The following is a 27,553-nucleotide window of genomic DNA, read 5'->3' on the forward strand; positions in this document are numbered from 1 at the left end:
CACCTCTTTCCATTCAGTCTGCTATGGAAACCAGGGGAGGGCCAGGGTAAGTGTGGGGAATGACATCAGGGAGGGCACTGGACACCCAAGACTCCCCAAGGGGCGCACCAGTTAAGAGACCTCATTAGATCCTCCAGGGAATCAAGCTTAGAGGAGTTAACAGCCTGTTGAAGGGCTGAATTAGAATGCAGAGAGAATCAAAGGACTTGGAAAAGTGGTTAAATAAAATGAATTTCCAGGAACGCATGCCCACCAGTCTGAAGTAAGGAATGACTGATCGTGTTGTTAATAAAGTAGTGAAAGGGAGCTGTAATGATATCAATGGAAAGCAAGTCAGCTGCTCAGCGAAGTTGTTAGAGTTAAATATAAGATTCTGGGATTGGTGAATGAAATCATGGCACCAGGGAGAAGTGGTTTAGACTGCAGGCTCCACAGTCAGAGACTGGGGTTGAATTTCGGCTATCACTTGGGTGATGGGAAAGACAGAGAACTACTCTTTTCTCAGTTTCTTCATCTACAAAATGCCAGTAATAACAGCCTCTAACCTGTAGAGGCTGTGAGGCTTAAACAGGATAACGCACGCAATGTCCTCGGCACAATGCTGGGCCTAGAGTTAAGAGCTCCATAAATGGATCCCATTTTCACCGTGGAGACACCTTTGCAGCTTCCCGTGCCTGGTTTTGGACTTTTCAACTTCTGAGTAATGATGAGAACTAGAAAGTGATCCAGAAGGAAGCCACTGAAATGATTAAAGAAAAGGAAACTAGAAACCATAAAAAGGAACTCAAAACTGTTGGGACTACCTAGCCTAGAAAAGCAAAAGGCGGAAGGTTAAGTAGCAAAGCAAATAAGCAATAAAGCACCCCTTATTCAGAACGGCGTGACCAGCTCTTCTGCTGCTGGAGTTAGGCTGCGAGGGAAGATACGCTATTGCAGCAAGAGGAGCAAGGGTTAGCTATAAGAAAGAACTTCCTCACAATTTTCATTTTATGAAGTGTCATTTCCCTTGGCCTTAGAGACCAGACAAGCACAAGTCTATTTCCCATCAGATGAGGCATCCATTTCAAAATCTAAGAAAAATGAGCCTCTGGTTCCTGCTTAAGCTTCTAACAAGATCACCACATCCCTAAAGGGGTCCAGGGTCCTGCCAGGTGGCGGAGGTGACACAAATGACCAGCAGCTCCAATTACTGCGCTCTCTGAGCCTCTGAGCCCTTCTGTAACAGTTCTCTTTGTCTGTTCCCCCTAAGTGATGACTGTCCTGCCAAGCCAGTGCGGGGATCACTATATTCTGTGTGTGTGTCTATAGGAAATAACTACCAGGGAGGTCAATAGGCTGAATGCTTGTGGTGTGTGTTTACATATAGTGCAAAGGCCTATAGCTTATATTAATTTTGTATCCACTAAAGTGGTTGCCCTTTAGAGATTTAAAAAAAAAAAAATTGCCATGCTGGTAAAACATTTTCCAAATTTGTTCTTTCGTGTCATGCCTTATTAAGGCTGAAATAAATCATGTCCATTGCTTTCCTCCCATTGATGTTACGGAAAAAAATTAGATTATTCTGGCCAACATGAAACCATAATGGAGTAGCAGGCTAGGCCCTGCCAACTATTTAAAATTGAGTTTTGAGTGATATGCTCTAGAATTATGTGGCATATGGATATTCAACTGAGCTTTAAAAAATGTTTCAGCAACACTGCCACAATTCAACCTATTCCTTGAAGAGCCTGGAAATTCGGACACATTTGGTTGTTTCCGTAACTCACTACTTTCCACTTCCCTTTCTGGCATTTCATTCTATGTTTTCTGTGTTCAGATCATGCTTGGCCTTCTGCCTAAGTCTGAAGATTAAAACCATTAAAAATCTGTCTCCTCAACATCCTCCTATTTAAAAAAAAGATAGCATTAGCTTTCTCCTTCATTTTCTTCTCACTGTGGTTAAAGACTATTTTCCCTTTTCCTCCTTCAAATTTTCTGACTTGAAACCTACACAAAGGCATTATTTTGTAAGACTGGTTGCTGGCCTTTTGGTGTGAGCTGAGTGCAGCCTCTTGCTGGCCTACCTCTGGAGTAAACGCTCTGCTCTTAGAAGCCCAGCTACAGGTCCCTACACCAGCTAGTACTGCTCATTCAACACCAGGGCGCAACCCAAATAAATATAACCGACAGCTCAAATTGTGTAAATAATATCCAGTTCTCTTTACCAGAAAAATAAATGGTACTTCTTAATGCTATTTAAAAATAGCAAATAGATGGGTTCATTTTTAAAAAAAAGGTTCTTTAAACTTCCAAAGTTACTGAGAATAGAATGAACACAATTTTACGGTTGATCAAATTAATGAAATCTGAAGAACAAGGTGATTACAAAACTAGTGAAAAGGGGATCATCATGGCTTCCACTTGGTTTATTAGATGAGGACTTGGGCCTATATAAGCAAGAGCTTCACAATGATACTTTAGGTTTATTAATCTTACTTCCATCCCTACTTTACTGCATGGAAGTTTCCTCCAAGTCTTAGTGAGCCACACAAAAGTGCTGATATTCCATTGCGTTGGAAATTTCCCAGAACAGAAATTTCATGTGTTTCCACCTACAGTTATAGCACTGGTGGGGGATAAATCAGATGCAGGCACATCCCTACTTCCCACAAGATGGCAGGTACATCAGCAGAATAACGGAATCTTTGTGCAATTTATCGACTCTAAAATGCACCAAGAGCTCCATGCAGCATTGTTTACAACAGTAAAATAGTCAAAGATCCCTAATCTGGAAAAATGAACTGAGAACATCCATAGAATAGAATACCATGCAGCTAAATAAAAACAGAATGAGAAAACTCTCTAAGGCCTAATAATAGAAAGAAATCCAGGATATAATGCGAAGCGATAAAAGCACAGTATAAGCAGGGTGTGTGCTCTGCCCTCCTTTGTATAAGAAAAAGGAGCAGGGATAATAATCTGTATAGTTTTATTGGCTATTTATTATTGCATCTGCATGAAGAGACTCCTTAAAAAAAGAAACCACCAGTCCAAAATGAAGTCACTCGTGCTTAAGCCCCACGTCAGAAAACCAAAACCTAATACCCAGCACAACTGCAGTTTCAGCCTCTCCCAGGAGCAGGATTTTCAACCAATCAGTCTGGAATTTCCTAATCAAAATCAGTGAGGTAATCTGCATGACAGATGCACCTTTCCTCCAAAGGAAGGTGACTTTGCCTGAAACAACCCTTTCTTTTGTTTTTGACTTCCTTGTTCACCCACTTTCTGCCTTTAAAAATCTTCCATTTTGTACAGCCTCCCAGAGCACATTTCTGCTTGCTGTCCGATTCATGAATCACTGAATAAACCCAATTTATTGGGATCTTCAAATTTACTCAGTTGAATTTTGTTTTTTAACTGGACACAGAAGGTTATACAAAAAGCTACTAAAAGTATACAAGGAATGAGAGGAATGGGGTAGATGGAAACAGAGGTGGGGAACAGAAGTAGAAAACAATTTTACTAAAGAACTTACTATTCAAATGCCTTTTAAGATTGATTCCTTTGCAAAAGCGTCTTGAGCCATTCTGGGCTACAGGATTATCTCAACCAACATAGGCAGTACTGTTTACAAAATGCTGTGTGTGCTTCTGGGAGAGGGACCTTGCAAAGGCTGTAGAGTGGGACTGGTATTCAAAGGAGAGCAGTGAGAGTCACCCCACCCTGCTGCTGCTTGCCCCCTCCATCCTGGCCTTGTTTCTGACTCTGAGCCTCTCTCGCTCCATTTGGAAGCAGCAGATGTGGCAACACTGGGTTCTTTCGGAGGTTTCCATCATGTAGTCCTTTCAAGCACAGGTCAGATAATGCCTCTGATACCAAGAGCAGACCAGAGACAGATCAGAGACAGCTGCTTCGGGAGTGGACAGGGCTCAATCTCTGACCCAAAAGTGAGGGGAAAAGAGGTCACTGTCCAACTGGTGGACCCAAAGCCCCAGAGGAGCTTGGACAGTTCAGTCGAGTCCAGGTGGGATCCCAAATCCCAGGAAGATCAGGATTTCTTTTCATTTGTTATTAGATACGGAAAAGGAACTAAGAAATGCATTCGACCTAAACCAGAAATGCCCAGTGGTTTTATTCTGCTGCCCTCTTCAACTTTCTTTTGAGGGGAAGAAAAGTTAATACGTACGTTTAAACTACTAAAGTTCAAGCTACATCCCTAAAGGAAGACCTGACAAGAATATAGGTGCTACTCTAAAATGCTCCCTCAGTGAATTAAGAAATTCTATTTGCACAATCTAAGTAATCTGGACTCCATAACTCTTTGAAACAAACCGTTCATGTCTTCATACTACCATGGTTACTTATCACACCTATTTTTTTCTTCTCGCTGCAGCTATTGTTTCAGAGAATCTTGGACATTCTGGGTTGGTAGGGACCTTAAAGTTTGTAATTCACAGTCATAAGCAATGAATCATAGGTGTTTTCTGACCCAGAAAACTACCAAATTTCTCCAAGCCTACTGAAACAAAGGGACCCATGCCGAGGACGTTTTACCCATGATCTTATCTAATGTGCCAAGAGTTCTGGAGGTGAGTAGTGCTTTCACAAACGAGGAACTGGGCTAGGTTTCACAGCACTCAACAGCACAGTTGCATTGCCACCTGGTCTTCTGACTGCAAAATCAGGACTCTCTTTCCACCGTCTCACGTGGTGTCCCGAGGGTCGGACGGACGAGCACGGGCTCTGAAGAAGCGTGAAGTAACATCACGGCAGTTCTACAGGCTAACCGAGGAGAAATAAATGAAATGAGAAGACAGTAGGTGCACTTGGTTGCCTGGGGCTCACCCTTCCTTAGCTCACAAGCCAGGCGTGGGCCTGCAGGTTTCTACCGCTCAGCTCAGGCCCACAACCACCATTAGGCTCCACTTGCCCTATGCCTCAGAGGCTGAGAGTCACAGAAGCCTAGGCCCTGATCCCAGCTGTCAGCACCTGCTGGGACTCATCACGCCACAAGATAAACTTCTCGGCTGAGCAGAAAGCAGGAGAATCATGGGAGGGGCTAGGCAGAGAGGCCTTGCTCAGTAACAGGGATTCCAGATCTCAGACACACTGGGCAGAGCTGCCACAACAGGGCTGGTCTTGAGGGAAGCCGTGGGGAGCCTGTGACAGCCGGGCCATGGAAGCAGGCTGAGAGCTTGTTTGGGAGGATCAAATGGGAGAATATATATATATGTTGTATATGGTGTGTGTGTGTGTGTGTGTACATTCTCTCATTTGATCCTCACAAACATATATGTATATGGAGACACTCTACAACCTATAAAGAGTCAGGCGGTATCACCATTGAAGAATGAAGGCTGGAGGGGAAAGGATCCAGAGTTGCTCAAAGCCACTGACTTCTTTTTTTAATCCTAAGGACTAATGATGCTTTTGTTTGTACAGGTAAAAAAGAAGTAGCCCTTGTAAATTAGTCAGGGCCCTGGGTTGTAAATGTCAGAAACACAGCTCAACTAGCTTGGGCCGAAAACAAGGGCAGGGGCACACAAGTGAATGCCATTTCTCACCCATATTTCTGCTTCTCTTACATTCTCTGAGACCAGGTCCCCCTGGTGATTGGAAACATAGTCCAGTTGCCCTCACACCACACACTTCGCAGCCTCCTCTACTCTTCATTCCAACCAGGAAATCCCAGGGAAGGACTTGTGCCGAAAGTTAAATAATAAGATCCCTACACAGAGGTGCTCCTAGGGCAGGGGTTATGAAGAGTAAGTGGCTTGCGTCCCCTGGAGGGAGACAGTGTGATGTCCAGCCATGGCTTGGGAGGGTTCCTGAGAGCTGAGGGGGATGCGTTGACTAGCACTGATCTTACTCTCAGATCCTCAGTCAGATCTCAGGGAGGTGTCTAGAGGACCAGCAGAGACTCTCTCCTCCAGGCACCTCTGGGAGCCCACTGAATGCAAGAACACATGGTTGGTGGTGGCAACGTCAGAAAGGTAAATATCTAGATCTGGGCCTATTTCCCTTCAGATGTTGGAGGGAGTATTACAGAATAATAAGATGGACATTCATTTGTTCTTGAGAACAAGCACCCTCTCTCTCACCTCTACCTTTAGAAATATAGTGCAGATTACCTTCAACAACTTTGGGCCTTACACATGGAAGTCAAAGAAGAGGGGTTCCCGGAATAAAGAGCCATCATCTGTATCCTCAAATAACTTGAAACTATCCAAGCATTTGTAGGCATGAGGCTGAATCCAAGGGGTTTCCTTCATCTGTCCATTCACTCTCCTCACCCCAACTTCCAGACACCAACTTGTATGGTCTCAGAAGGCAGGAGAAAAGCTCAAAGTTTAAAAAGACAAAATTCAAACAGAGATGACCCTGGACCACATAGGAAAGGTCAGAATTATTCCCGAAGAGGTCTGTTCCCCGAGACACCACTTAAGCTGAGGAAGTACCTCACCCCCCAACCCCGAGGATCTGGTTACCAGAACAGGCACAGGGGCCAGGGTGGAGGGTCTGGAGGCTGGCAGATTTTCTGGGTCCCATTTCCTGTGGTGGCCTGGGGACCGGGGCCTGAGCCCCCTACCAGGCATTGTGCCTTGCTGAGCTCTGGGGTCCATAATCTCCTGATTGCTTGCAGCTCTGCTAGGAGATATCAAAGACAGGAAGAAATGGTTTGAAGCCAAGCAGAGGGGGTGAAAGAGCAGGGAAGGCTGACTGGGGGCGGAGGGAGACTGGAGGGGGTAGCGGGGAGAGCCTAGGGGCGGGGAGGGTTAGGCCAAGGGAGAAGAGAAATCAGAATTAAATGAAAACAGCATTTGTAGCTGGGCCCCTCTCAGTAAAGTCCTGCCATGCATGCATTAACCCTCCATCGATGAAAACAAAATCCAGGGGCCTGGTGCCTGCCTGCTGGGGCACATAAAGCGTAGGGGATATAATATCTTCCAGGTGGGTGTGCCCAGAAGCACACAAAGGTGCTTGACAGGTCGTTTAAAGCTGACTGTCAAGGTCAAAACAACACCACCTGCAGGTTAAACTGAAATGTCTTCATCCATCCCCCACCCAGGGTTGTCTGCTGTTGTTTGTTTTAAACCAAAGCACAGTTTGAGCAGCAGAGAAGCCTGACAACTGTTCAAACATATGTACGTGCAACTTATTGGCTTGCAAATGGAGATATCTGGAGGCTAAAAACAAGTGGGGCGGGGGGCAGGGGGGACTGACAAATTAGCTGCTAACTTTGAGGAGATGTGGGGAGGGGGTCTGAGTGGTAATTTGCCAGGCTGAAGGAAGAAGGCCTTTTTCCACGCAGCATACTCCTGATGTAGTATTTGGAAATGCTGTTTTGCATTGATGGTGCACAGAGCAGAGGGGGCTATTATGAAAGGAAGGGGCCCCTGACCTTGAGATCTGTTTACTTTGCAATTGAGTAGGGGTAAGAGAGGCCCCTTCTGAACCTCCTGCTTGCAGGCCTAACAGTTAAATGCCTACTGCTGCCCAGGTGCCCAAGTACAAGGAAACCGCAGGCTTGTGATGTAACTCGCCCTTACATCAAAAAGATAATAGGGCTTCCCTGGTGGCGCAGTGGTTGAGAGTCCGCCTGCCGATGCAGGGGACGCGGGTTCGTGCCCCGGTCTGGGAGGATCCCGCATCCCGCATCCCGCATGCCGCATGCCGCAGAGCAGCTGAGCCCGTGAGCCATGGCCGCTGAGCCTGCGCGTCCGGAGCCTGTGCTCCACAACGGGAGAGGCCACAACAGTGAGAGGCCCGCGTACCGCAAGAAAAAAAAAAAAGAAAATATACCTGTGGTAAATCACTGAATGAAACTGAGTCACCCCCACTCGTGTTCAAAATAAAACTCAAACCTAATCAAATCAAAGAATGTTAAGGCTCTAAGACACTCTGCAGGCGATTCTAAATCAGCCTCTTACTTTTCCAGAGAAGAACACTGGGCCAGGGAGGCCCAGTGACTTGCCAGGGATTCTGGCCTGTCACTGGGCCCAGCTCCTGGGGAACACATTCCTTATGAATAACAGACAAGCAGACAGCATCACCAAGGAGCTTCCCCACCATCCTCTTTCCTCAGTCTAACATGCTCTCCTGAGAGAAGACGGCAGGGTGTAGAGTCTGTGAAAACTACCCAAGAGACACGTCCCTGTCCAGAGACGCCCTCACAGTCCCCACAAAATAACACCTGCAGCAGAATCACCTGGGCAGAAGTGTTAACATACCAGATGCCAAGACGGCACCTCAAACCCACTGAATCAGAGTCTCTGTGGTGGGACCCAGGTAGCTGCAGAGACCCTACGGCACTAGCCAACCCAATGATGTGCTGGGAGAAATGTTAGAACTTCCTTTCATAATTGTTTTCTTCTTATGGAAACTTTTAAGTTTCCATTTTTGTGTGTATTTTATAATATACCTAATATATTAACACCGTACTAAATGTATACAACTAATAAATAAATATAAATATGTGGAAGGGGTGATTGTTCAAAAATTGATATATAGTCAGAAAAGTGTGGGACCTCCTGCACTAAATGGTGACCCCATCTTCTTCACTGCTGTAAAGCAAGGCCTTTGAGCAGTGCCTGACACATGGCAGGTCCGCAACTGCTACCGACAGCATGAAAGCTGGATTCCGCAGCCAGCTATGCAATGGGCTCCAAGATATTTCTTCCCCAAGAATCACTGCCTAAAGTGTGTTTTGAGGAGGTGGTTTTCTTGAGACCACAACGGCCCAGCAGCCACAACAAAGGATTAAAATTTTACAGGAAAAAAAGAAGGTATGAGCTGTTTTCTAGGATTCACACCCACCTGTTTGTAAAAACAGAAAAGAGTTATAGAGGAAAATGAGCATGGTAAAGGGGGATCCCTGGGCATACAATTTGGGGGAATCCTGCATATTATGGCCCTGTCTTTGAGAGGCACATATATGACAGGATATTCAATCAGGATAATAAGGATATTAAAGGCTTTCTTAGAAGCCCTCCAGTAAAGACTCCCTTTTAACTTTGCGGGTTAACTAATTAACCCACAGTTCCTTTTCCCACATTATAAACATTCCACAAGACCAGTCTTCTTGGAACCTAGGTAGGAAATCCTGATTTAGGCTAAAGATTTCATATTTCCTTGGAGCCAGAGAATCATCAGCATTCAGCATACCTGTCCACTGATATGAGTCTACTGAACGAATCCTTGGCTTTGCCCATCCATCCTCTCCAACTGCCGAATTGCACATGTATGATAAAAGCTAGAAACTGCAGCTGACTCATTCTCAGAGTAGGTTCTCGGGGTCTCCTCTTAGGGGAGACTAACTCAGAAGCTAGGATCCGCCGACCATAGTCCGCATCTCTCAGCAAGCGGGCCGCTAAGGAACAGAGGCCTTGTGGTGCGTCTCCAGGCTCACAAGAGCACCCCGACGTCCTTGGCCAACCTAAGTTTTGGCTGGGGAGCCCGAGTGTCATCCACACTCTCATGAAATGGAATTCCAAGATTTCCATTTTAATGGTGAAAAGGGGACGTGATAATTTTCAGCAAGCTGACTGGGAACATAAAGGGCAGATTTGGCATTCTGTCTTTCCAGAACAATGTCTAGACTCTCTGAGGAGGCACCTCGATAAACAGCATGGTTAGTTAACCAAGAAATATAATATTTCTATTTCAAGCTTCTTCAAGCTCCACTCTGGGGTTAAATCAGAGTGGACCTTTTCAGTGTACCCACAAATCCCACAAGTTAATCAATTTTTTAAAAAGTAACACACTTTTAAAGGAGTGTTTCCTCACATCTTTGGCCTTTTAAAGTTAATGCTTCTTTTTAAGAAAAGTAGCTGGGATACTCTTCCAATTACATTCTAGGGGTGGGTAAAGTGACAAGGCAATTTCTTACCCACTTTATGCAAACAGGCTTCTGGGGCTCAGACGGTGGTGGGTTCCAGATGCACAATGGCTATCATACAACAGAGGCAATGTTCCCTTGAGCAGAGCTATTCATAGATTGTGCCTTGCTTGTTTCCGGAGTTGGTGTTTTCCCTAAAAGGAGTCTAGCCCTAAGAGAAATACATACACCGCTCCATGGCCACATGCACACACAACACAGTCCAGAAGCCAGGAGCATTCGCTCACTCTGTGAAGTGCTTCCAGGAGTGAGAACGCACAAGATTGGTAATATTCCAACTCAGACAACTTTGCACATTCAATTCCATGGTACTTTTTCACCCAAGGAATGTATGTTCTATTCAGTAATAGTGCTTCTGTAGAGAAATAACTGAGAGGAGAAAAAAATACAAGGCTTTTCTCTGCAATGGAAAGATGGAAAAGTAGGGCCAACTGGCCATCTCAGGCTCGAGGGCTGGAAAAGATTAGGGGCCTATGATGACATCAATAGAGAGAGAAGATTACAAATGTAGGTAGATGGATGATTGCTTCAGGAAGGCCTTTCAAAGGCCTGACAACTTCTCTTGAAGAATGGCCCCAGCAGTGTCCTCTGAAGGTAGGACTGTTCAGTCTATGTGTGTGGAGAACAGTTCAAAGAAGACAAAACACTTAAGCGTAATCTTTCAGAGGGTGAGGAATCGTAGTAAAATGGTGATAAAATGCTACTTCGGGATCTGACAAGCAGCACAGCTGTTTGATGGCAAGAAGAAGATTCTGGCTAAGCCAAAAGCTGTGAGTTCACTCTGCCTGCTGTTCCTCTATACAGAGAATCTGGCCCCAACATACTCATGTGATCCAGGAATTTGCCCGGTACCCAGATTCTATGGTTGCCTCAAAGCGAGCCCATAGTGAACACTGATCTTCAACTAGACTCCATGACACTATGATTCTACAGGGGGACCTTGAAGCAAATATATATACCCCAAATATATATACCCCAAATATATATACCCCAGAGAGGGTTACAGATATTACAAGATAAGTCTTGCCTAAGTCTGAATCCCAGGCTCTGACAGCCATCCCAGGATGAGGCCCTTTTACTTCTGTCTCTGACTTCCCAGCTCTAAGTGACCTGGGGACATCATATATTCTCCTGTACCTGCGCTGTAAAGAATGTAGCATACGCAAACCTCTTCACTCCTGTCTCAATCACTACAGACTGATACTGTCAAAACTAACCAAATAATCACAGTCAAGGGCTTCCAGAGTCCCAGAAGAACATCGCCTTATGAATACCTGTTTCTATTTCAAGAAAGAAAAATGAAAGAACCAGAACACATTAGAGGGGGAAAGCCCTTCTCTACAAGATAGGAGGAAAATAAAGTCAGGTAATTTTCTTAAGAAGAAAAATAGAAAACAGAGTGGAGAAATAAACACAAAGAAAGCAACAAAGGGGAAGCATCTGAGGGGGCCTGAGGCCCCTCGTGTGGACCTGTGGACCTTGCTACTCACAACGTATCCTATTTGCTCATTGCTCCAGCAATGGCAGGGGTGCCAGTAAACAAAGGATTAAAATTTCACAGGAAAAAAAGAAGGGATGAGCTGCTTTCTATCATTCACACCCACCTGTTTGTAAAAACAGAAAAGAGTTATAGAGGAAAACAGGGAAAGAAGTGCTCCTTCAAAATACTTTTTAAAACAATCCATGCAGAAAGAAGAATTTATTAAAGTCTGGGAAACAAACAGCCACAATAACAAAGAACTTAAACCCACACATAGACCCCGAAATCCACAGCACATCAGAGAGAGCAGAGGAGCTGGCAACCTTGGTGAACCGAAAGGTACACTAATTTCTGGCTCAAAATCAGTTTCCCCAAGGAAAGAATCCCTATGGTTGCATCCTGCCTTGAAATCAAGGGGTCACAGCCCCTGAAATTTACAAGAGGATTGTCGAAATGTATAGCAGTTTTTGGTTTAGGGGAGCCAAAACTTCAAGTAGAAGCTAACAAAGAACAAGTAAAGAAAAATTCCCAAAACTGTGAAACCTTGCTACTTAAGATAATGACAAAAATTTACGACGGCTTCCTTCCCCAACAGAAAGGAGCACAATTAGAAGGCTGAAAACAACAGGCCCTTTGTACCAGCACGTTATGTTTTGCTTATTCTATTACACACTGGCTGGGAGATAAGAATAAACGGGGCAATACCCTGTCTAACCCCAGGAGGAGGAGGTGGAAGGAGAGCTCGTTACATTCATTCTTGGGCATGTATGCGCACACCGCTTATTTGCAAATTGAGGCACTTAAGAAAATTGGGCATGCAACAGCCAGCAACTCTTACAAGCATTCAGAAGCCTTTTATTGCACAATCCAATCTTTTAAGAACAAGTCATGTGTAATTGGGAGCTTTATAGTTTTGCTCCACTGTGAAGTGCACTGAAGATGTTTCAGTAATTGATAATTATTTCTCTATGTTCTTTATCCATCAGTCCTATTTTTGCTCAGTCTTTAAAAACCTTAAAAATTAGGCTGAGCAAACATATAAATAATGCCTCCCTCCTTGTGACCTGTTGTGTTAAAAAAAAAACTTGCAAGGAATCAACCAGCAGCCACTGGGGAGAGTTGCCAGTCTGGGTACCAAGTGCTCTGATGCCCCCTCAGTGGAGAATTCTGCTCAAGCACAGTAGATGTTAAGCCAAGTCAGGCTCCAGTCAGTCAGTCACAAGATGCTATGGTCCCCAGAAAGCCGAGAAACAATTTGACCTCTCTGACTACTCTCTCCATATACACAGGACTGCATGGAACCATCAATCTCTGCTCAACCTCTGCCCTTTCTTAGTGGCTCTCCCTCACTTTCCTCAAATGGGTGTACGGGTGGCTCAGGTGACCCAAGCCCTGCAGGACCATGGCATTTCCTGGTGCCCAAAATGAGTCTAAGGAAAGCCATTCTAAAAGCTCATTGCCCTCTAGTCATGCTGGCCTTCTTTCTGCCCCTCCAGCCCATTACAACGGTTCCCTTGGGGCCTTTGGACTTGAACTTCCCTCAGCCTGAGTTGCTTTCCCACCAGATTACCACAAGACTGGCTCCTTCCTGCTCTTCAGTCTCACTGCAAAAGTCACTCTTTAAAGAAGCCTTTGCCTCTTCACCCTAACGATGCTACTGGTCCCCAGTTACTCTGTCACTTAATGTGGCTATATTTTCTTCATAGCACACATCTCAGTTGTTTGTTTTCATGTATACTATTTTCTCCCCTGACTGGAATGTAAGTTCCGTAATGACAGAGATTTCATCCACCTTGTTCACCCTTGTAGACTCAGCATCTTAAATCCTACCTGGCACACAGTATGCGCTTAATAGAACTTTAAGAATGAATAAATGAATAAATAAACAAACAAATGAACTGATGAACGAGACAATCTGGTACAGAACCAGAGGGAAAAAGATCAAAGCAGAACTGGTCACCTATCATCAACCACACTGCTACCTTTTTTTTTTTTTGTCCCCAGTTTTCCAAGAAGGACTGGGGTGAAACTACACGTGAATGGTAGAGGGGGGAAGCACGGCCATAGAGGACATGGCTTTTTTATTCAATGCTCTATACATAAAACCACTCTGAAATGATTTACAGAAGATTCTTCCAATTCAAATAGAGGAGGAAAAAAAACAAGAACGTATTTCGATGTCAGCAAGGTAGTTCTGCCAACCTAATTACACCCCGTGACATGTAATTGTGAACCGCTGAAAGACAAATGGTGGAGCAAAGCACCTATTACAAACATACACAGAGGTAAGACTGAGGTGTTAATTTTGAGACAACTGTCATAAATCTGATTCCAGGATATTATTCCATTAACATTATTATTATTATAACAAAGGGTGTAAGGAGGATGACGAACTCCTTTCATGAATTTTGCAATACCTAGGAAATTAGGCTTACTAGTCAATGCCTGGCTGAGACATTTGAGAAAATAAGAGGACACAATGAAAATGACAGAATGCTAATTACACCAACATGAAGAGAGTTGTTCTATACATTAGAGACTCATTTAAAATGCATTCTTATCTTTGTTTAGATAACATGTTACTCAATCCAAGAAATGTACACTCCACAGCTCCTCATATGGCAGATTCAGCCTTTATAGAAGGCAAACGTAACATGAAACAAAAACAGAAAGCCCACATTTACAAAATGAGAAAAGGATGGGAATGCAACTGTGAATAGTGCCTTAGAGGCAAACTAGTCATTTTTCTTAAAATCAGAATAGAATGAAAGTATCTCTCCCCTGGAGGGGTTGATAAGTAACAGTTCCTAGTATATTAAAAGGTGACAAAAATCATGAAGTGCAGTATTGATAAATGTTCTACTTACTGCTATTTGGAGTGAAAAACACTCCAAGTTCTAAACAGTTGTTGTTTTATTATTTACTTTGTTATAAATTGATTTGTCATTATCATACATTCAAATTGTACAAATGTTTTTTTCTTGCTTTACTGAAATATCAGAATCAGGCTCAAAAACAGACTCAGAGCGGAGAGTTTTAAGGTTATTCATGTGAACTATGATATGTAATATGTAAAATACAGTGAAATCATTATGGATATTATCCCCAAAGTTTTTAAAACTTTTATTAACAATTCACCCATTTTAGTTCATGTGGGACTGCTTAATGTCATCTACTAAAAAAGAATACTAAGTTTATGTAAAATGTTATTCATTATGATTAAGACCTAGTCACTAAAGAAATCCAGAGGTATGGAATTTACGATCTTACATACATGTTTATAAAATGTGGACTCAGGAAAGAAGCATTTAATTTACCAAGGAATCCTTTGATCTCCAGTGCATTACAACTAATAGAACAATGGCAAATTTCAGAGTAGATGTCTTTTTTTTTTTAATAGATCTTTATTGGAGTATAACTGCTTCACAATACTGTGTTACTTTCTGTTGTACACCAAAGTGAATCAGCCATATGCATACACATGTCCCCATATCCCCTCCCTCTTGAGCCTCCCTCCCACCCTCCCTATCCCACCCCTCTAGGTGGTCGCAGAGCACCGAGCTGATCTCCCTGTGCTATGCGGCTGCTTCCCACTAGCTAACTATTTCACATTCGGTAGTGTATATATGTCGACACTACTCTCACTTCGCCCCAGCTTTCCCCTCCCCAGCCCGTGTCCTCAAGTCCATTCTCTATGTCTATGTCTTTATTCCTGCCCTGCCACTAGGTTCATCAGTACCTTTTTTTTTTTTTTTAAGATTCCATATATATGTGTTAGCATACGGTATTTGTTTTTCTCTTAGACGTCTTCTTGAGTGGCTCCTACTAGACTTGGGGTTTCTCTACTCCTCTTTAGGGTACAGAATTGACCTACAAGGCTGTCATTTTTGTTTCAGTTTGCTTTACAGAGCCCCAAGCAAAGATTTGACCATAAATAAGGCAACAGGGCCCCAGGAGCCAGCTGAGTCATAAACCTCACTCAGTTGCATGTGGCTCAAGGTGTGGGGATCCCGAGAGAGTCAAGCCAAGCAAGTGGAATCAATTTAGGTCAGAGTTAGGAAAAACAGTGCCTCCGTACCCCCAGCTGGCAGTGGAAGATACCACAATCCCCCCTCCACTGTTCAAATACAGGGAGAGGTAACTAAGCCCAGGAAAACATCTAGACCAGGGCAGACTATTTCTACAGTCTAAAAAGAAGGAAAAAAAATGGTATTTGACAACCAACCACAAATTTTTAAATGTACGGTTCTCCTGTTTTTAAGCATAAAAGCAGTCTTGTTCCTGCTAAGTTATTATCACCATCACAGTTTTTGACATTTGTGCCCAGTACCATTTGGCCGTAGGGTACTTAGGTTTACTACGTTAAAAAAACAGATTTAGGCATGTTTAAATCAATTTAAATATCTCAAAAAGAAGCAAACACACAGCTTGGGCACACAAGAAAAGCTTTATAGATTGGCCTACAGGTCAACAAATTCTGGTTTTGGCAGACTGATACCAGAAAGGAGCTATAGAAAATAAGTAAGTTTCTCTGTATGAAAAATACTATGCCTCTGGTTCCCTCAGGTCAGAACATGGAACTGTTAGCAAACATGCCCTGAAAAACTGCAACTCTCATAAAGTGCTAAAAACTCCCAAATAAACACGGTCCCTCAAAACGGTGTACAAATCAGACACATTTAACAAACGACCCTTCCTTTGCCAGTAATTCCACTCAAATTAAGTCCAGCAGTCTCTTCAAAGGGACCAAAGAAGACCCCTTGTTAAGACAAATTCTATATATAGACAGCCAAGACAATTACATGAGGCACATAACCAAATATATATAATGATCCTAGTTTCTACATTCCCATTATGTTCATGAATATAGGATACACGTCAGTCTAAATGACCTTCTCAGACCTCCTCAAGGATTAAAACTACCAGCCAGCTTTTAAAAAGTATACGTATATAGTAAAGATCAAAAGCAAATGTTCTGGTCAGTTCTTATCTACTCATGGGTTTCACTAAGAATGTGTGCAGCTTTCAGGGAAAACACCACGAATGACAGCTGTTCAAAAGCATAGAAATTAATTGGCAGCAGGAATTTCCTTGACTAATAGGGAAAAACTTAAAGTCACATGTTTTGATGAGCTTATTTTTCCCATCCTTAGTCGAGCATATTCACTGTTAATGATTAAGATTTTCAAACAAATAGAACCAAGAAAATCCTGAGTACATAACCAAGTAAAACACTGAGTGAAACGCAGTTACCTATTACTGAATGAACAACAGCATTAATGAATGAATTTTAGGCATAAATTACATATAGGAAAAGGTTCAACTTTCAGGTCTTGATTTTCCATAGGAACTGAACTGGGATGACAGTAAGAATAATACATTTATTATATTAAAAAATAGTAGCAAGACAAGTGACCCCCCCCCCCAACCTTCCCTAGTGAGCCATCTGCTTTGAGCTGTTTTTCTAGCAGCCGTGATAGATTTACACTGATTCATCCACAGTCTCTCTGACACAGGGGCTCTCAAGTCGTTGCCCTTGTGACCAGTGGTGAGAATGCATGAGACAGCTGGTCGGGATTACGCGAGCAGCCTGTGCTCTAGAACCAAGTTGTGTTACTCTGTCCAGAGCTATGACCGTTGGGCTCGTTAGCATCATGCTCTCACCACCTGAACTAACTAGCCCCTGATTAGCCACAATCCAACATACACCATTCTGGGGGCACAGTGTGTTCTCAATCCCAGCAACAATGTGAGTGTTTACTCTCAAGGCAACTGAATTGAGCCCATGACACCCAAAGGCTCATGCATGGTGGAGTATACACACACCGTCCCTCAAGGCAGCGGTGAGATGGCCCTTCCAACCTAATCAAACGATTGCTCTGACAGAGCTCAGGGAAAGCAAGAAGTAGTCAAAAAACTTCCACAGAGCCACAACAGAACAACGTACCTGGCCATCCCCAGACTCGGAAAGTTGGCAGGAACAATGAGTACATCCAGCCTGGAGAACGGGTGTGTTCCCAGGACAGAGTGTGCTGCTGAGAGGCAAGGAGGGATCAGCGGCAGAAGGGTCTCTTGGCAGGCACCCTTCAGGCACACTGGAGCGAAGATCCGATGAGGAATTATCTCCTGGGTGGTGGCAGAAGCGTTCTGGAAGCGGCAGGGGTATTCCATGTGACCACAAACACCAACATACCTGGGAACAACATGAAATAAGTAGATGCGTTTTATTGGTAAATCAGGTTTATTCCCCTTGCCATGGAGATGAGGAACTCTCACAGACACAGACAGCTTCTGGGAGACAGTGGCTCTGATGGGCTTATAAGCAAAGCAGTTCATTTTGGTTCCTGGCTTGTCTGTTTCTGCACAGTGGTGAAAAATGACAGGTCAAAATACTTATCAATGTGCTGAATAGACTATTTTCAATCTAAGCTAAGTAAAAGTAGTAAAATCTTCTTTTAGAATAAATAGGGGGAACCTCCAAGATTCAAAATAACAAAACAACCCCCCCACCAAAATAAAAAGCAATTTCCTGCCCTCAGAAACGTGCCTTTCAAATGTCACTACGGGGAAAATCTTCTCCAATTCAGGGACAATTTGCAACTCAGAAAGGAAGGGACTGTGCAACCAAGCTAAAGATCTCACTCTGAAATGTTCTACAATAAAAGATACAGACTCGGGCTTCCCTGGTGGCGCAGTTGTTGAGAGTCCGCCTGCCGATGCAGGGGACACGGGTTCGAGCCCCGGTCCGGGAAGATCCCACATGCCGCGGAGCGGCTGGGCCCGTAGCCATGGCCGCTCAGCCTGAGTGTTCAGAGCCTGTCCTCCGCAAAGGGAGAGGCCACAACAGTGAGAGGCCCGCATAAAAAAAAAAAAAAAAAAGATACAGACTCAGTGATGTATCATGCGAACCAAATGACAAAGCTTTTCAAAAGAATACAATCCATTTTACTGAAAAGTAACCTAGCTGTTCTTTCCAAAGGCCATCAAAAGTTGTGCTGTTAAGGAATACAGAGGCACTTTGATACAGTATTTCCCCCAATCCACTTTCAATACAAATTTAACTGAATCAACCTTTTAAGGAAACAGACCAGAGCCCAGCCCATACCATCTGACCACTGCCAGTTATTCTGTCAAAGGTGGAGCTGAAAAAGAATTCCTAGAACCTGACTCAGAGGCCTCAAGAGAACTTATCTACCCAAAGAAACCAACATCAAAGGAAACTCTATTTTTCCACCGGTTAACACATCCTTTATTCAAACAGAATGGAAAGCCTCTCTAATTTAAATTTACAAATTATAATTCTAACCGTAGGTGCTTATTAGATTCATACTGAATACTGAAAAACCTGAAAATTCTGGCACATCCCAATAAGGGCAGACTGCAACAATAATTCCTCTCCACGTTTCTGAAGTGCCTTTCACCCATCCAAGGCCAGCACTGCCCAAGGAGATCCACACAGCTATGGAGATAAGCCTTGCTCTCCACCAGCCTGGGACATAGAACACAGCTTCCAGCACTGATGACATTTCACCACAGTTTAGGGTAAGAGAAATGGGTGGAGACCCATAAAAACTTCTGCCAGGATAAAGTGACAGGAAGAATATCATTATTGACATTGAACGCTAGCCAAAGTCCCTGGATTGATAACCTTGCCTTACAGAGAGTGAGTATAGGTGCCTATTGGTAAACATCTAACTGAAAAGGCTGCAACTGTCCACCTAATGACAAGTACTGTGCTGGTGCATCAATTCAACCAAAGGTTAGAGAATAGTTTGGGGTAGCCAAAGGTATACCCAAAAAAGCCACTTCGCTCAAATGAAAAGGCGAGTTAAATTCTCTCTGGACGGGAATGGCACTAGCCAGGGTAATGAAGGTCATTCCGGTTGTGTGAATCAGCACCATTTTTCATAATCAAAGCCTGGGAGAATATGCAGGACTTTAAGGCAACCTAGCTATAAGCAAGCTATGTGAGACCATTAAGGCTCCCAATAAAAATGGAAATGGCATCTGGGAAGCCACACGTGTGTTCCTAACGTGGGGATCAGGAAACCTAGGCTTCAGAGTCTGTTCTCAGACTGGCTAGCTGTGACCTGAGGCAAGCAACTCAGTATCTGGGGCCTCTTTTTTCCTCATCTCTTAACATGGTCTCACAAAAGTGGCTGCTGGGGGGAGGGGAGGAATTGATTGGAAGGGGGTGTGAGGGAACTCACGGGGGTGATGGAAGGTTCTCTGTCTGGTTTAGGTACATACAATCATCAAAAGCTCATCAAGCCAAACACTTAAGATCCATGCATTCTGTTGTATGTTAATTATGCTTTAATTAAAACCAAACAAACAGAAAACCTAAAATGGTTTCTAAGATTTCTTCTGGCTCTGTGATTCCATGACAACCCACCACAGAAGCCCCTCTTCATACAACAGCCATGTTCCTGAAGCAGTGAGGCAACACTGTACTTGCATAGAGTCAAGAATAGTCTTCCACAGAACCAGTATTAACTCAAAGGTGCTGTATCTTCCTTTCACACTAACCTTCAGTTATTAATCTCTGTGTATGTGCCTGCTCCAATATACTCTCAATACCAACAAATCAAGCATTTGTAAATACCTCTTCCTTGTGCCCAGACTTGTAACCAGAGTAAATATATTAACAGTACAGATTAATAATAATATTCAATTGTTAATTAATAATCTGTAATACTAACTATAATAAGAATAAACAATAACTCCTACCACAACTGCTACTGAACATTTACTATGTGCCAAGCACTGTTCTGAACACTTTATGTACATTATCCCAATTAATCCACACAACATTCCTAAAGAGTAAGAACTATTCTTTTCATCACATCGTGAATCATCATAAGCTCCTCACTGCTGACCCTCCTTCTCTACATACTTCACGATGCTTCTTGAGTTAACTGGGACCCTGGATTTTTTTCGAAGCTGAGCTCAGCTGGTATGTGGTTCTCTGGCTTCCTGCTCCTCTTTTTTTTTTTTTTTTTTTTTGCGGTACGCAGGCCTCTCACTGTTGTGGCCTCTCACTGTTGTGGCCTCTCCCGTTGCGGAGCACAGGCTCCGGATGCGCAGGCTCAGCGGCCATGGCTCACGGACCCAGCCGCTCCGTGGCATGTGGGATCTTCCCGGACCGGGGCACAAACCCGTGTCCCCTGCATCGGCAGGCGGACTCTCAACCACTGCGCCACCAGGGAAGCCCTTCCTGCTCCTTTTTGTAGTTATTGCCCATTAATGGGCAAGAGTGGGAAGAACTGGTGAAATATATGTTAGTAAATGATGGGAACCTGGTCACTGGTTCCCTCTCATACAATTTCTAGGCTGAAATTATTTTATAAGAGGTCCTTCCAAGGAGTGAGAGTGACCATGTTTTACTCATAATCCCAAGATTGAAAACTGTCAGGAAGTTCTCCTTCAGCCATCCTCTTGTTTCAAGAAGGTTCTGAACTAGAACCACTTGACACAAACATTTCCCTGTCATAGGTTCAAAAGGAATGGCTGGAAAAGTCTCCCTTGGGAATGCATAGCCTTTACTCAAAAACCCCTTCCTCGGTTCAACCTGACAATTTAGTAAATATTTCCAGCATCCTTGCTCTATTCAAGGCACCTCAGAGGATGCTGCTGTGTACACATGTATGAATAAATCTCCAACCCTATCTTTTTTTAAATTTTTTTTGCAGTACGCGGACCTCTCACTGCTGTGCCCTCTCCCGTTGCGGAGCCCAGGCTCCGGACGCGCAGGCTCAGCGGCCATGGCTCACGGGCCCAGCCGCTCCGCGGCATGTGGGATCCTCCCGGACCGGGGCACGAACCCGCGTCCCCTGCATCGGCAGGTGGACTCTCAACCACTGCGCCACCAGGGAAGCCCTCCAACCCTATCTTTGAGGAGCTTTTTCTCTTGGGAGAAAAAATTTTAAATTCTGAAAGGTACAGTGACACAGTTTACACAATTTATTAACATATTTCAGCAAGCGGATTAGAGGCTTGCTTACCGTAAAAATCACGAGTGTTCAAAATCCCAGCACCAGCCCCCAATGAATTGTTGACAATGATGTCGATATATACAGTGATGTAGTAGTGTCTGGAAGCTGGATGCATTTTCTCAGGGCATTCAGTACATTGCAAAGCAAACTGAGATGGGTGCAGTAAGAGACGGAAAGCCGAAATACCTTGAGGGAGCAAGGGCTGGAGAGATCAAACCAAGCCAGAAAGATATGGAAAGGCTTCTCTCATAGTGAAGGGTGTACTGGAAATTGGAATTTTTTCCTATGATTTATATATATGTATAATATGTTATATATATATTATTCCTTCTTTTCCAGACTCTCAAAGAGATAGAAACAGCATTCATCCTCCAAGGTCCACAAGGAAATTTTTCATCGCCTTTACAACTCTAAAGAAGACCTCTTCCCCTACCAAGTCTTCCCTTCTTTAGAATGAACAACCTCAATGACTTTTCCTCTTTGGGTTGCCTGCTTTCCATGCTTTCAATCATTTTTCCTGAGTCCTCTGAACTTTATCCAAGTTTCCATGTCATGCTTAAACTGTATGGCCCCCAAGTGAAGACAATGCTTTAACAAAGGCCTTTTGAGAGGTTAAACATAACACAAAGATTCCCCTGTGGCTGCAGAAGGGTATACCGCAGCCAAAGAAAGTTGATAAACTTTCAAAAGTTTACCTAAGTGCCTGTTAACTAACGTATTTGCTCACCCAGAATGGGCTAGAGCATGTGTGGAACTGGAGCTGGAAGAGAGAATGTTCTTCCGATAATTTAGGCCACATGAACAGTGATCAAAAGTTCAGTGACCAATACTTTGGTCAAATTTCTGGGACCCAGATGAACACTTCAGTCAAACGCAAGCCTGTGGTATATAAGGCCCCTGCATACGTTACATTTACATGAATTGAACTGGCGGTCTTAGGAAGGTTTGAAGTAGAAAAGGGCAGCGGGGCGGGGGGGTACTGGGGGGGAAGCCAAGGGGACCAGATGTGAACATAACCAAAAACACCACTGCGGTTGGCACTTCAGAGCACCTCTGTTGGCAAACTTAGCATGGAGCCAAAGATTTAATGGATAAAAACACAAAGCCACCCTTTGATGACTAAAGACAGCACACATGAAGCACGCAGCCAGGGAAGGATTAAGCAAATGTAAGCTACTAATTTATCAGCAGTACATTTTTGATGAACGGAGGGAAAACTTAGTCATAGCATGTCAGACGTGGAAGGGCGTGCAGGAGGGACTCCATTCTGCAGGCCCTTGTTTCCATACAAGGACCTGTTTCCCCGGAGTGGTACTCTTGACCTCTCTCCACAGCTGATCAGACTGGCTTGCCACTCTGGGCTTTCTCTTGTTTAATCCGCTTGCCCACAGAGGGATTACTTTTGGCTGTTGGGCAGTCTGTGTGCATCTGTGGAGGCTGGCAGAGGTCCAGCTGAGTGGGTCACTGGGTGGGTGGGTAAGTTTGTCTAATTTGGCAATGAAGTACTAGAAAGCCCACTGAAACTGTGCACCGGAACACTCCCTCCGCCCAGCTTCTGTCAACCAAAAAAACCCTTTATTTTGCTCTCCTTCTATCTGTTTCTCAATTGGTTCTGACTCAGGAGGACAAAAGAGGAAACAGATTTACCCCTTCCCCTAAACCCCATTAGGAATTTCAGATACCATCTCTTCCCAGAATCCCCACCCAATCTGTCCATATCCTGCTCCCATCACAATTATGGGTGCAAGAAGAGTGAAAAGCCATTGCAGTTACTTCTGGGCAGCAAAGAGCACACACGAGAAATGGCTGCTGCCCCCACCTCGTGTCTCTGGGAATATGGCTAGAAGGACAACAGAACAAATTTCTATCTTTGCTTTTGCCTCTCTTCCTAAGGCACACATTTTTCAATGCACACCTCCCCTAAGAGTCAATGAGTCCTGAGGGTGTAGATGAAGAGCACAGTGCTTCTTTACCACAAAGAATCTGAGAACCCCGAACAAAGTCTATTCTACAGAGAAGGGAAGTATGGCTTGCCCAGAGACATATCCAATCAGTAGAAATGGCACCTTCGGCCTCAAAGGCAATGCTCTCAACTTCTGCTTTCTATTCCAACATGACAGGTTCCAATCAACAACCGTGGCTCAGTCATGGTGCTGACTCTCCAGGTGGGAAGGTAGATCAGACTCCAGGTGAGGTGTGGATGTTACATAGAGTTTTTAAAAGTCCCCAGGCAAGATTCTGAATCACCTGTCTAGGGGGTCAAGCCCAGATGTGAATCTGGGCATTGTAACTCAGTAGGGTTATGAACATGAACAAGTTGCTGTCTGAAGCTTCAGTATCTTTATGTGAAAAATGGAGATAATAAAGCCTATCTAACTTACAGGCATATCCTCAGAACTAACTGAGATGACATTTAGATCAAGACTTTCCCTGACTGCCACATCCAGTGGCTTCTGTATCAATTCAGGATGGGCTAGGATATGCTGCAGTAAGAAACAGCCCCAGTTTTTCAGTGGCTTAACAGAAAAAAAGGTTATTTCTCACTCATACCAAGGGCACTGTGAATCCAAGTGACTCTCCAGGGCACCTGTCCTCCCCACTTTGAAGTCTAGGCTGCCTGCAACTGCAAAGTGAGGCCTATTCTGTGATCTCAGTAACAAGGGAAGAGAGTATCGGAGGGTTGCACGTGCAATTAAATGTTCCCATGTGAAAGCAGCATGTCACTTCTGTCCACAATTCTCTTCTTCCCTCAAGAGTGCATAAGTAAAAGCCAATAAGCAGTCTAGGATCCTCTATATAGCTCAGGGCTGACAGTCCAAAATAGGCAAGTTACTGAGTAGCAAGTAGAAATCACTTCCCTTCCTCCAAAAAGTAAATGCGGGCAATAAGTCGTGCCTACGTTAAGAGAGGCCTCAATGGCTTTATCTCCTAAGGATACCAACCACTGTTGTCACTGTGGTAAGAATGAAAGCAACGTAGCAAAATAAAACAAAAGGAATTTGCACTAAGAGCGTATCTTAGTTGGTTTTCAAGGATGAACTAAGCATCTGTATCATTACTCTCCACCAAAAGGTACTGACTTAGTGACTTTCTGTAAACAGGAAAAAAGATTAAACCGAGGTGGCTGTCAAAGTCCTAGGGATAAAGCATGATGCAACAGTGCACAGTGAGCACACTTCTGTGCCTCATATGTGCATTCTCCTCCCTATTGGCTCTGAAAACTAGAAATAGGTGAATGCCTTGGGAGGCTGCAAGTAAATATCCTAAGGCCTATACTAATTTAAAAAAAAATTTTTTATTTTCTCTGATCGACCCTGAAAAAGAAGACATTGTTGTTGAAGTTAACAGAGCCCTGACCCGGCAGGATTCTTATAACCCAATGGCCGTCTGACAGCTTCCTCATGTCCTGTGCTCCTAAGGAGGCTGACTCCCCCCACGTTTGTAGGGCTGCCCCTACAAACGCACTGCTAATAGCAGTCTCGGAACCAAAACAGCAGAGTGGCCTACAAGGTAATCCATCAGACGAGCAACTTCTTTCTATTAAGTTGTGTTTTCGAACAAGTACTGAAAACCAAAGTTAAAAGGTGTAGAAGGAAAGTATTGAATCTGAAGATTCTGTTGACTTAATGAAACACATAAAGATATTTCACCTGACTACACAGAGGATTTCATATATATTTCTTTTCTCTTTCTTTCTGCATAAACAATATGCCCACATTTCTGCCTCTCAACTCTCTTTCTCTCCCAGCAGGGCTTTTCCTGCTTTGATTAATCATATTTTGGTTTAATTTCTCAGCAGGAATGACTCACATTCCCAGCGCTTGGAATAAATGCATCATACTGCTCCCTCAAGTGTTTGTTTTTCATCAAGTTCCCAAGTACAAACCTGAAGTCAGCCTCGAAAGGTGAGAAGGATTTCTCTGTTGCCAGATCATCTGATGAGCAGATCTCTGGCTTCGTTTCTGTCCAGGATCCTACTGCAATTGTGAAGGTGGAGGCTGGCATTGGCATGGTTACGTAGTAATGCCAACTTGAGCACCCTATAAACAGAGAGAGGAACACATAATGAGGCCAATGTATGGTCCTAGACCTTACTCTGTAATTTTTCTCTTTAGTCACTTGAAGAGCTTGTGTGCTAAGCTGGGATGAGCTAATTCTTGGAGGTGGGTCATGTCAACTGTGGGGGCGTTATTCTAGGTCTCAGGGAAAGCAAAACAGGGATGATGGATTCAAGACAGCCAAGGAGATCTGGATCTCTTCCAGGGATCAGTTTGAAGCCCTTCAAGTGAGGCTATAAATGAAGGGTGGTCAAGGTGGCCACTAATAGCTGCAAATGTGTAAGGACAGAGGTTGTATGCTGCTATGGAGTCAAGGACATGGCTCATCTGTATTGCCTAGCACGGTACTTGGCATAAAAAAGAAGATGCTGTGTTGAATGAATGAATGAGTGAGTGAATGAACAAATGAATGATCGCTTCTGTGCTGCCAAACTACTTTGTCTAAATTCAGTTCAAGTCAATCTAAAATGCATACAGTAAAAAACAATGAGACTAGGGAAGGAAAGTATCTGGATTTTAGTCCCAACCCTGAAACTACTTATCTATGGAAGTTCAGTCTTATCCCTCACCCTTTTTATCTGTTAATGTATTGGGGCGGTCCCAATTCCTCATTAAGCAGATGAAAAACAGGTCTACAAAGGTTCAGGGGAGCCAAGGACTCCCAGCTAGTTTGTAACAGGGCTGGAATTCGTAGCTGGGGCTCCCTACCACAGCCAAAGGTATACCCTCCATTTAGTCCAAACCATAAAGAAGGTTTTTTAACCAAAGGAACAAATGACTAAACTTATAACACTATGCTTCCTTTCTTCTAAGATGGGAAAATGATTTTAATGTTACTGAAATAAATCTCAATGTATCACGCAACCTGATTTAATATATTATTTTTTCTGAGCATCTGCTATAAATTAATGGTGTGTCTTCAGGGATTTGGTATCACCTCACATTATAGAACACAGTTCTCCACTCTTCATGTTCCCATGGGGGGAACTTCCACTAGAGTAACACCCCTAGCCTCTCTTTCCACCCCTTACTGACTCCCTTTGAGGAGCTATTCTTTTCTTTCTTGTTTTAAGTTTTTGAGGGTTAAACACTTATAGAGTGGCCTGTGCTCATCCAATTTGGTCAATGAGTGAATAAGATGTCAAATTCGGGGTAGAAATATTACCATGCCTATATTGACCAGCAGACCTCTAATGACATTTTTTAAAGTGCTTTACCAGTAAAAATCAGTAATAGGTTAGATTTTGCTCTCCATATGCTTGGATTTTTGTCTCTCAACTAATTCTGAACTTCGGAAGGTTAGTGGGGTCATTATTTATTACCCTCTGAAACTCTACCAACTTAGATCCAAAGAAATACATGACAGAACTTCTCTGATAAAAAACAAAATTTTAAATAGGAAACAATGACAAAATAAACATGATATCAAGTTTGAATAAATATGATATGGTATCACGTTTGGAAGTTATTAGAGGAGATACTTGAAGAAGAAATGTAGAAAGGCATGCTGCTGGAAACCCATTACAGAGGCAGCCATTCTCTCAAACTTGCTTGTAAGTTTGATCCTGGTTCTAGAATCAGAATGGCCACTCTTGAGATCACTTCCTCCACAGCTGACTAAGAAGCTGAAGGGATGCTCCTCTTTAAAGAGACAACCAAATCCAGTGATGCTGGAGACAACCTGATGACGTGCGTAGCTTCTTCTGGGCTTGAAGGAAAACCACAGCTTTAAAGAAAATGGCTGCTGTGATCCCAAGCCAGTAAGAAGAAGGCAGAGACAATCCCAGCAGTCTTGATAAAAACCTGACATGGATCTGACGTGGCATGCTGCACTGCACCCACCTCCCTAATGTTTCTACTTTCTTATAACTACCTCACTCGCAACCTGATGTCTCCCTGTAGCAGCTCCATGAAGAACTTCAGTTTGGACTGAACAACACAGTGAGAGCTGGCACAAGTTGGGTGGGGGGAGGTGGAGATAGAAGAAGAGAAAAGAAGGCATGGGTAAAGAACTAAATGTTTTGAATATCCTAGGTTTAAAAGAGAAATTTTAAATAACAAGACTCTCTTGGTCAAAGGGCTGTGGTCTGGTCATTCTTTCTCTGAAACATATCTTGGAGTGTTTAACATGGGTCACTGAACC

The 27,553-nt window shown here is 43.6% G+C and overlaps 1 protein-coding gene across 22 annotated transcripts in view; it reads right to left on the reverse strand.

Annotated features, from left to right (window-relative positions):
* AOPEP (aminopeptidase O (putative)) overlaps positions 1-27,553 on the reverse strand; it is a 539,402-nt gene that overhangs the window by 427,283 nt on the left and 84,566 nt on the right. For all 22 annotated transcript variants that reach the window (XR_007478127.1, XR_007478131.1, XR_007478129.1 and 19 more), the window contains exons 4-5: positions 25,239-25,392; positions 17,305-17,550 (exon numbers count right to left, since the gene is read on the reverse strand). Coding sequence is in view for 16 of the 22 variants with exons in the window: in XM_049711495.1 (XP_049567452.1) it covers positions 17,305-17,550; positions 25,239-25,392 (400 nt within the window). In the remaining 6 variants the exon portion in view is untranslated. The remainder of the gene's footprint in view (positions 1-17,304; positions 17,551-25,238; positions 25,393-27,553) is intronic.

Source organism: Orcinus orca, chromosome 6, assembly GCF_937001465.1.
Source record: "Orcinus orca chromosome 6, mOrcOrc1.1, whole genome shotgun sequence".
In the NCBI taxonomy this organism is placed as follows: domain Eukaryota; kingdom Metazoa; phylum Chordata; class Mammalia; order Artiodactyla; family Delphinidae; genus Orcinus; species Orcinus orca.